Raw genomic sequence first — 11,408 nt, 5'->3', positions numbered from 1 at the left:
TGGGGGCAAAGGCTCAAACTAAAAAATAAAAATGATATTTATTTAGTTTTTCAGAAATTAAATAACAAAATTGGCAAAAATCAAAACAAACCAAAACAAAAAACTGACATGTTATGATAGATCATTTCTAAGCACACGGTATTTATTAATAAATATAAAAAATAAATTTTGTCATTCTTATTTCTTTTCCCCCCAAGTATGACTACATGGATGTTTTGAGAAGCTTGAGTTCTTAAGAAAATTCCACAGCTAAACCAGCTCCTATAGTGTGACTGACTGAGATTAAGGTCCCACTCCTATAGAGAAATTTCTATCCTGGGAGATTCTCAATAACTAGACCCCTAGGCTTAAAAAACCAGGTGGTTTAATTAGAATGGGGAACATGAGGAAGAAAAAGCCACTGTCCACCAAAATGTGATCCAATTTGAGTATGGGTCCTTTTCAGATTTTCTACATTGTTTGCATGACCACTAAGACTAGGCCATCATGTTTTCTGGCAGCCCAACCTGTAGCCACTGCCACCTTCCTAACTCGAAGTCTACCAAACTACACCACAACTAGGCTTAAGAAAGCTGAAGGTCAAACTTTTGACCTTTACTCCAGGGAGTTAGGGTTCTCTGGGAAGCAAGATAAGAAGGTTTTTGCATCAAGCTTGACTTTACACTCCGTTATTGGTGAAGGGCTGCTAAATCCATGCAGCACACACATTCTGAGTATTTAAATGTATTGAGTATACTTACCCATCAAGATACAAGTAAGCTAGATTAAATCAATAAGTCAACTCTGGACCAAGCCCCTCAAAACAGAGGCAAATTTGGTGAACCAAGGTCACTGCCTATGGTAATAAACTCAGTTCACCTAGATCCTTTCCTGCAGAACCATATTAATCTCCTGATTCAAGAGGTACCTCTGGCCAGGACAGAGCGTATAAGAAAGCTTAACTTCAGGCTAGGGCAATGACACAGGGAGTTCAGCAGTTATGGTTTAGTCTACAGCACAAGATGGCAGCACCACTAATATTTAGAGCTGGAAAGAGCGCTGGCTGGACCACACTCCTGGAGCATCTTTCCTAATGCAGCTTAATGGCGGTTGCCCAGATGTCGTTGCTGGGGAGCGGGGGAAGCACCCATCCTTGGGGTACGGAGTTGCCTTTGGGATGATCGGATGGCACCAGGTACTGATCCCAATCATGCCTTAATAAGAACATTATAGAACAACTGTTTATTTCTATTTTTTTTCAAGCAAGATGTCCAATAACTAAATATTCTATTTCTAGAACTGAGCTTTCAAATGACTCATGTATTAATCCACTGCAGAACACGATTTCTAGAACATATGCAAAAGGTTACATTTCTTAAATGTATACATTTAGGGAAAAAACTCTGAAGAACTTACAACCTTATGGGTAACTAAATAATTAACATACAGCTGATCCTCATTATTAGCAGATTCTGTATATACAAATTTGCCTACTCACTAAAGTTCATTTGTAACCCCTAAATCATCACTTGTGGTGCTTTCATGGATACTCATAGACGCAGAGTGGCAAAAAAAAAAATCTGAGTCACTAAAATACTTGTTCTGAGTTAAGGTCAAAGCAACATTCACTCTGCTTTCTTGTTTTCAGTTCTTCCACCATAATAAATAAGTGTCCTTTTCGGGCCCTACTTCCTGCCATGTTTTTTTTTTCAAATTTTTGTGCTTTTTACTGATAGTCTCTCTGTTTAAAATGGTCCCCAAGTGTAGTGGTGAAGTGTTGGCTACTGTTGCTAAGTGTCAGAGAACTGATGTACCTTGTGAAGAAAATGTGTGTTCATTTGTGCATGTTATAGTGCTGTTAGTCATGAGGTCCTTGTTAATGAACTGACAATGTGTTAAGCAAAGTGTCTTTAAAAAGAAGCACACATGTAACAGGGTACAGGTCAGTTGATAAATACAAATGTTGTGACCAGAGGCTCACAGGAATCTATCTAACCTTATGTTTCCTTTAGGAGCAATGGTTCAGTATTCTGTAATTCAGTGACCTGATGGAACACAGCTATTAAGAATAATTAAAATAGACTGTACTTATGTTTAAAAGCTGAAACTTGTATATCAGCCAAAAATAAACTCTTCCCAGAAAATAAACTTGGTGTGCTAAAGAGCATTCTTTCCAGTAAATTATAAATTGTTGGAGTCTTGGAAGGGACCTCAGAGATCACTTCTTTTAGTGATTTTCAAACCATATTTGAAAAGCAAGGTTTATACTGCCTGGGAAACTTATGTATTCAATTTGTTTTACATACTGATTTCTCAAAAAACTGCATTTGGGAAGAATGCTGCTGTTTCAGTTTGAAGGCCACATTCTAGTCCACAATCTCCATTTCACAGGTGAGGAGAATGAGACCCACAGAGCTGAAAACTTAATCCAAGTTTTCATGGATTCAGATGAGACCCTTGTTTCTAGATCTGAGTTCTGACCTGTAGGAACTCAGAAGTCTGCATGGGTCTTAGCCAGTCTCCACAGTCAAGTACTCAGGGGAGGGTTTCTCTTCCTGGATCTGTTTAGCATCAGAAGAGAATCAGGAAAAATGAAGTCAATGCTCTGAATCAACAGAAGAGCTATGCAGAAGGACAAGTCTCACAATTGAGTTTCAGTTTCTTCACCTGTTAAAATGGAGTCATCTACTTCTCAAGGACTGAGAACTAAACAAGATCTATGTGGCCTACTTGAAACTTGGCAACATCATAAACCTATAAGGAACTTTTTTAAAAAAGTACAGTAACAGACCTCAATAACATAAGCACTTCATGAAGTGCTTCTTGCTACCCAGGGAAAGGCAAGAGGAAGAGCCTGCCCCTCTGACCTTATCTGGATGAGTGCTGGCAGGGAGTGCTCGGCTTGGAGGTAATACTGTCGGAAAGGCTGCAGGAGGTGAGCAAGTGGGAACTCGTCTGAAAGAGAAAAGGCAGGATACCACGTCATCATGCTTGATATTGAGGGAACTTCAGAAGCAGGGTGACTGAGCCTGATTATGTCAATATGATCAAATATATTTTACTATACCCATGACTTGCATGATAAAGTTTAGAGTCTCAAATCATTGTCATTTGTTGCCTACCACCTCTTAGCTTAAGTTAAAAATTACACATGATAAAGAGTTGCCAATTTAGTGTTTTCCTTTTCCCTACTGGGTAAAGAGAACTTACCTGGATCCCCAAATAACTTGGACTCAATTTCACGTTTCTGAAGTAAAATTTTCTCTTTTTCTTTTCTCTGTTTCCTTTCCAATTCTCTTTTCCTCTCTTCCTCTTGTTCTCCTTCCAACATAACTCTAAGGGCTCTCTCTTCAGCTTCATATAGTTCAGAGCGCTTTTTAATGAGTTTTCTCAGTCGCTGCAGATGGTGCTCAAAAGTCTCATCTGCTGAGGCTGGAGGACAGACCCCTGAGCAAAAAGAACCATATGGTATTTGAGATAACAATTTTTTGTATCCCAGAATCCATGTTCAAATGAGCAGATTCAATGTCCTATTTTTACTATGAATTTGCTTAGAATTTGGAAATTCTACCCAGTCTTCAAGGCTCAATTTAATTTTTCTGAATCTCCTGTTAGGCTGACCTTACTCAGAGAACCTCCTCTATCTTCTCCCTCTGGATCACACTTCATCTTTGGTTTTGTCCCCTTCTAATGGTTTTGATCCTCCAGTTGGACGGCAAGCTCTCTTAAGGGAGGCATCTGTCTTAACTTGTGAAATTCCCTCAGTATCAGCTCCCAGACCTCATAAACAATTCTCCCTCTGCCAGTCTGAATTCTGGAAAAGCACACTCCTGAGGCAGAAGATATACATAACCAACCACACTGACTGACCTCACAGCCTATAGCTGACGACAATAAGGTGACCAACTGTTTTCCTTCTGGTGTCCCAGGAAAACCAGGGTATTTGTTAACTCTGATTTATCTTTGAGATCAGCTAATGTAACTAAAGCCACAATTGGGAAACTGCTTACAGACTACTTAGGCAATATCAAAGAATTATTGCTCGTTTTTATTTTTTTGGTGTAATAATGATATCATAGTAGATGATGGATACTTATGTATTCTATTTTTGTGCATGTGTGAAATTTTTCAAGTTTCGTATGAAAATTTAAAAATTTTAATGAATACTTGAACAGATTACAATTGTGCATTCACTACTGTATTGGTCCTTCAGTATAAAAGTTGTTGAGGCTGCTAGGTGATTCCATGTAGACTTCTGTGGTTATAGTTCATTCTGTCAATCCTTGAATATTTTAAATGAAAATGTATTTATTATCCTAGCATTTTAACAACCAGAATCAAGGAAGAAAAAAATTCCAATCCCACTACCTTACTCAACCATTTTTATTTCCCTATATTCCCTTCCAATTTTGGAAAGGGAATTTTAGTGTTCAAAGCCGGCAGTATTGTGTTTCACAATACTGTTCTATCCATATATTATCAAGTTCATATAGTTCAACATCACATGTATATAATTTCCACATCTCCATATTGATTCTCCACATTTTTTCCCCAGTCTTTAAGAGTTATTTAATGTCTATCCAATTTCAACAAATGTTATCATAATACACTTAACAAGTGCTCTACTCCTGAACCTTCAGCTGTTCTCAATACCCTATCACTATATAATTCTACCGCAAACACTCTAGGGCATGTTACTTTTTTTATTCCTATACATTATTTCTAAAAAAATTCTCAAGAGTGGAAATATTTATGTATAAACTTTCAAAACTACCAAAATGTACTAAACAGTTTCCTAAAAGAGCTATACATTTACTTATAGTGAGAAGGTAACAAATGTTTACTTGATGAATTAATAATTTAACAGTATTTAACAATTTACACTGCCACCTGTGAAACACAATACTGCCGGCTTTGAACACTAAAATTTCCTCAAGTTTAGTAGTTCTATCTTTTGTAAAGTTTTAATTGGATGTATAATTATTCTCCCTCAATCGCTCTACTTAATGGTTATGTAGCTCATAACCTCCTGCCTTTACCTTTTAGGCCCACATTTTTCTTAATCATTTTTTTATACCTCTCTGCTTGAACATATTTCTGTTCCCTGATTTCCAACTATGAAAACTCTACAACTCAAATTCATCTTCTTCTAAATTACCAAGTTTTCAGTTCAAATTTCTTTACACACTGACAAATGTAAACTGTCACTTTGTTGCTTTGTATTAATTTCATGGTTTTATTTCATTTCTATCACTTTACCTTTTTCTGTAAAGAGCTAAGTGGTAAATATTTTAGGTTGTACAAGTCATACCATCTTGGTTTCAAATACTAAATTTTCTGGTATGGCAAAAATCACACAGACACTCCATCAGCCATAGTGAGCCCAGACTCCACAAGGAGTTGTGGTCTGCTCCCACAGGCTGCTGGGTCTGGGTCACCCACACAGCTTTCTTAACACCTCACTGACCACTCCTGGTTCACTTGATACACTCCTTTGGAAAGGGCGCTCCTCACCCAGTCTTCCTCTCAACCCCATGTACTGGCATCATGTAGGTTTCCTCCTCTTCTACCACACACTCCCTTAGCAGATGTATTCACCCCTATTCCCCTTCAGTCACACACTCTGGGGCCTCATCCACTTTTTGGACCTTGGCAACATCAGAAAAAACTGTGCATTTCTGAAATCTACGTAGATTATTCTCTTCTCTGTCTATAACTTTCTACCTTCTCAAGATTTTTAGTTCCTTCTCCCCAGATACCGTTAGTTTCATCAAAACCTCCAGACCTGATATATCAATTCCATCCTCCTTCCACTCCTCACCAAAACTTGTGGTTACTCTATGAAGAAAAAACCACAACAGCCCCAAGCTGTCTTGAGCTCCCCTGTCAGTTGCAGAGTACTCCTGGAAGAAGTCATTAGTTGTGAGACCTCAATATATAAGGTTTATCAGTCAGACCCACAGCACCTCTCTGCAACCACCTTCCATGGTTCTCTTGCTGACCTCACAGCATTATTTCAAATTTCCATGACTTTCTTAAAGCCCTACTTCTCTACTGATTCTCACCAAGTCGGCTATCCTATTCCCAAGAGAAGACCAGCAGTCAGGAAATCTGTCAACTCTCTGTCCCCAACTGCACTCATCTACCTTACTTCCCATCTTTTCATCCTTCATATTCATGCCTGAGGGAGACGGGTCCTTCTCTTCTTAGGTTAATCCACCTGGGATCCGAATCTCCCTACCTTCTGGGAAATTCTGAATCACTATGACTCCTGCTTCTCTTTGACCCTTCTTCCTGGCTCCTTCCCTCAGTTTTTTAAACATGCTCAAGTTTTCCCATGACCCTAAGTCACATAACACCCATCACCATCAACACCAGACATGATGCCAGATGCTGATATTGCTCTCTCTCCTTTTCTTCATAGGCAATCTTTAAATAAGTTGAAGTCACTGTTTGCTTCTCTTATCTCCTACCTACTCTCTAACCTATTTTAGTCCAGTTTCTCTCCCAACCACTTCAATGAACTGACCCTGCAAAGGTCATAATGACTTACTGCACACTAATTCCCATGGATGTTTTCTAGCCTTAATATTACTTTGGAAATAACAAGAACAATAATATGAAACACTTATATAGCATTTACTATGTGCCTTTAAGTAATTTATACACATTAATTTAATCCTTACAATATTCATTCATGGATAGGTACTATCGTTACTACCCTTTTGCAGTTGAGGAAAACAAGGCACAGAGAAATTTAAGTAAGTTACCCATGATTATACAATGACTCTCAGCACTTGTTGCTTTCCAGGAGGTACAAGATTTATATCTTCCTCTAGGAGACTTCCTTTTCCTCATCTTTCTCTGACCTCCCCTGGTCTGTTTTGTGTTCTCCTCTTTACCCAGGTGGATTTTGACATTCTCTAGGATTTCTATCTTTTGGGCCCCAAGTCATCTAAAGGCCATTCTTACTTATGGCTACTTACTGGTGAACTCTTATATAGGATGTATCGCAAGTTCCTCAAACTCAAATGGTCCCAAACTAAACGGATTCACCCCATCCAATTCTTCCTCCTCTATATTCCTTTTCAATTAGAATGACATTAACTGGGCAGAGTTGTGTATACCTATAATCCCAGCGACTCAGGAGCTGAGACAGGAGGACTGCAAGTTGGAGGACAGCATCAGCAACTTAGGGAGACTGTCTGAAAATTTAAAGGAAGTAAAAAGGACTGGGGCTGTTACTCAGGGGTAAAGTGTTCCTGGGTTCAATCCTGAACACCCTCCCCCGCATGGGGTCATTTGATTCTGAGATCTGAGTGGAAATTAGTTACTCTGAAGGCTGGCATGCTAAAGCCAATCACTTAACTAGTGAATGAGCCTAGCTGAATGCACAACAGTCACATCCCAACAAAACACAGTTTTCATTTATATTTTAAATCACACAGGGGAAATCATATAGTACAGTGGCACTTGCTAATTTGTGTACTCTCAAATATCCCCAATGAATGTCAAAGGCCTGTTATCTACTAAATAAGGCAGTATATGGTCCAAACCAGGTGCAAGTGAGAGGGAGCAGGTTACATCAGCCCAATCAGTGAAGGATGGAGGATGCTGCATGTGTAATGAATTCTGAAGGATAATGAAATCTTAAAATGGCAAAGATGAGACTGAGAACCCTACAAAAGAACTGAATGGCAAGAGCAAAGATTGAGACAGGCAAATGGAAAGCATGACTGGTTAATTTCCAGAAAACCAATGTGGCTAGAAAGGTTTGGAGGTCTGCCTATGGAGTCTGATACTCCTTTCAGGGTCAAGACCAGTGACATCTTCTGAGTTCAAAAGGAACGTATAGGTAAAGTGGGGATATCCGGTCTATAAGGCACTCCCTGCCCTGTTCAACTACTCAGATCTCTTCAACTAACAATATTCTGGTTTGAAACACATCAGAAGAAGCATGACAAGTTTTCAACACTTTCTGGAGCAGCAAATCAGGGGAGGAAAACTTTAACCTTGGCACATGGCAAAGGTGACCAGCTGTAATGAACCCACTCAGAAAACTGGCTTTGAATGCCTGGGGCAGGAATGATGAGTGGAAGGCAAGAGAGTACACTGGATTCCCACACCTGTCTTTCTTTTCAACTTTGTCTTCCAAGGGGCTAAACATCTTCTGAGGCTTTTTGCTTCAAAAGTTCTAACCTACTGCTGACAAGTTCAGTTACCCAATAGTGTGAAAATAGTGAAATATCAAATATTTTTCATTAAAAACATTTGGGGTGGAGAGGTACTAGGTAAAGAAGAAAGAGGGGGAAAAAATGAAAGTAGAAACACAAAGCCATAGTTACCTTTCCTTGCTGCAGCCTCTTTTCTCAGTTTCCTCAATTTCTCCAAAGCTCGAAGAATGTCCACCATTCTTTTGGTGTCTGCTTGCTTTTTCCTCACTTCAGATAAAACACCATCAGCAGCAGCCTTGAGTTCCTGCTCCTGATGGAGAAACAGAGACCATAAGACCAGGTATTAGAAACAACTTTACAGCAGGGCTTACAGCTGCTGATTTCAAAGGATCAGACAGTTGCAAGGTTAAGAAAGACTCTACTGAATCTATACCCAATATTGTAGGCCTGGCACAACTACCCTCTACAATGGCCCAGCCAAGGTCTTATCCTCCTCCATTGACTGTATCACCTTTTTAAAGGAGAACCTCTCTTCTCTGCATCTTCTACATGGGCACTGGGTCCTTGTTTCTTTTTGTTTCTCAAAGCATGGTCCAGGGAGCATCTGCTCTCAACTTATGTTATTAAGTGTGGATCTCTCTTGTTAAAAATGCAGACTCTATAGGTCTAAAGATTTAGATTCCCAGGGAAGATAATGCTGTTTCACTCTCTGCTTGGATTGTTCCCTCTGTCTGGAACTGTACATTGTCTTCACTTGACTTTGGACATTTCTTTCAAGGCTCAGCTTAGACATCATTATATCATCTGAACTAGGTGTTCCTTCCCTTGACTCCTTAGACTATGTTCAGATGAAATCCTAACACCCATCATGCTATACGGACATGCTCCCTATGAAGCTCTAAGATTCTCAAGCACAAGGGCTATGGACTACTGATCTCTATCCTTGGTATTGTGCACTGGTTCTGGCACCTAATGGGCCCTCATTAAATACCTGACTCAAATTCCTTCAGGTTAAAGTGCTGCCTGTCCAGACATTCTCCTTTAAAGCAATGATTATTTCTGAGGTGCAGTGATATAGCTTAACATTAATATACTTCACAGCAAAGTCATATCACACTTCAAAGCAGCAACAGACATAAAGAGGAGTTGACTGGGGTGAGCGAAGGGAGTGGGGAAGGGAACCCCAACAGCACTCAAAGGTAATGAGAAGGCCTTAAAAGAGTATCTGACCAATTTACAGTTTCACCCTGACCCTAATTAAGAGCTTGAGATGCATAGGTTTTGGAATCAGACAATCTGGGTATAAATCTGAAGTAAAACTGCCACAAACTGGTTATGTGATTGTTGGCAAGTTAACCTTTACTTGTCACTTTCTAATCTGTAAAACTGGGATAATTCCTTCTATGTCTCATGGTTGTTATAAAGCCTCATGATCTAGTTTATATAATACCTTAGAGGAGCACCTAGCACATGTATAGTTAAGTACTCAAAACAGACTGTTAAAAACTAGGGACATATGTTTTATTTATTGATACTGGGGACTGAACCCAGGGCTGCTTTACCACTGAGCTACATCCCCAACCCTCTTTACTTTTTGAGACCAGGTCTCAACAAATTGCTGAGGCTGGCCTCAAACTTGCGATCACCTTACCTCAGGCCCCTAGTCGCGGGTAGTACAGCCATTGCATCTGGCTGACAGATGTTTTAAAACAAGCAAACAAATGAATCCTGGGAAAAACACTATTGCCCCACCAGCTAGGGAATGTTCCTTGAGGCAAGGTCCCAAGTTCTCTATATTTTGCATTCTTAAAATCACTCGGGGCAGCACCAGACACAAGCACGGATACCTTTTTTAGTCTTAACTATTAACGAGTGAATACAACTTTGGGGCTGGATACATAAGACTTGTCCTCCCAGGAATGCAACTGTACAACCCTAACATTTGGGTTTACAGGCCTTTACAGTGCAACGAGCTTTTGTTTATGTGCCATACATCACTAACACGCAATTAGTATAGGGGTACGAAGTGGAAAGTCTGGTTAACTTATTTTACAAATAAGGAAACAGGCTAAGCCCTGAGACATGGCAACTTAAAGTCTCAAGTTGCTCAGATTACAACCACTACCACTACCCCTACCGCCGAGTACTCCGCTGCTCTCACCCGCTTCTTCTCCTCCACCTCCTGTACGCACTTGACCCGCCAGCGGTCAATCTCCTGCTCCCGTTCCGCTGCCCGCGCGGCCTCCGCCTCCCGCTCGACCTCGCGTTCCCGGGCCCTTTCGCGAAGCCGCAGCCGGCGGCGCCGGACCCTCTCTAGCCTCCGCCGCGCCTCGCCCATATAGGCAGCCTGGGACAGTGGCTGTAACCTCTCAGCCAGTTCGGCGCGCAGCGGCGCGGCCTTGGCATGCAATAGGGACCAGGCCTCGCCGTCGGCCTCCGCCTCGCGCAGGGCCTGGCCCAGGCCACGCAGCCGCCGCACCAGGCGCAGAGCACCACGCAACCGCGCGCGCACCTCGCCTAGGTTGGGAGCAGCAGGCGTGCGCTGGGGCACCGGGCAGGCCGCCCGCCGGGGGGTCCCGAACACCGCCTCCAGCCACTGCCGGTCGCGCAGGCGCTGCAGTGCCGCGTCCCCAAGCACGTCAGGCGGCGGCGGCGCCTCAGCCCAGCGTGGGCTCCAGGGCGGCCCTGGGCCTGGAGGCGGTGGCCTCGGGCGCTCGCCGGCGTCGGTCCCCGGGAAGGGCCGGCACTGGGGCGGCGGCGGAGGCAGCGGCGGTGGCGGCACCGAGTAGAAAGCGCTGCCGCCGCCGCCGCCACGGGAGGCTTCCGCGGGGGCCCGAGGCTGCAGAGCCAGCGGAGGCTGGAGGAAGGGGACAGAGGCCCCCGGAAAAGGGCCGGGCCGCTGGGGAAGAGGCGGCGGAAAAGCCGGGGAGGGCAGCGGCGGTGGCGGGCAGCCGAAAGGAGTAGGAGGCGGTGGCTGCGGGGGTGGCGGGCCCGGGCGACCCGGGTTGAAGAAGGGCGGCAAAGCCATGTTCACGATGGAGATACACAGAAGTGACAGGAATTCCAGTGGTTATCCGTGATAGTCTTCCGGGCGGAAGTGACGTATTACGATGCGCGACTCTTTACGACACACCCCTCCAAGAAACGCAGTGTTACAATGGGCGTTGATTCCACTCTAATCCCTTCAATTAAGAAATACTGTTCTGAGTATTCTTGGTGTGGAGCTGTGAGCTCCGTGCACAGCGAGACAAAGAG

The 11,408-nt window shown here is 42.6% G+C and overlaps 1 protein-coding gene across 1 annotated transcript; it reads right to left on the bottom strand.

Annotated features, from left to right (window-relative positions):
* Positions 1–13: 13 nt before the first annotated feature.
* On the bottom strand, positions 14–11,237 carry Pdcd7 (programmed cell death 7). Its single transcript, XM_047539646.1, has 5 exons — positions 10,315–11,237; positions 8,325–8,463; positions 3,190–3,426; positions 2,847–2,934; positions 14–1,193 (listed from the first exon to the last, which is right to left on the bottom strand). Exons 1-5 carry the CDS (start codon positions 11,179–11,181, stop codon positions 1,070–1,072), a joined length of 1,455 nt encoding a protein of 484 aa, XP_047395602.1. The 5' UTR covers positions 11,182–11,237; the 3' UTR covers positions 14–1,069.
* Between the last annotated feature and the right edge of the window lie 171 nt (positions 11,238–11,408).

This window comes from Sciurus carolinensis, chromosome 2 (assembly GCF_902686445.1).
Source record: "Sciurus carolinensis chromosome 2, mSciCar1.2, whole genome shotgun sequence".
Lineage (NCBI taxonomy): Eukaryota > Metazoa > Chordata > Mammalia > Rodentia > Sciuridae > Sciurus > Sciurus carolinensis.
This window is presented reverse-complemented; position numbering and strand designations above follow the sequence as displayed.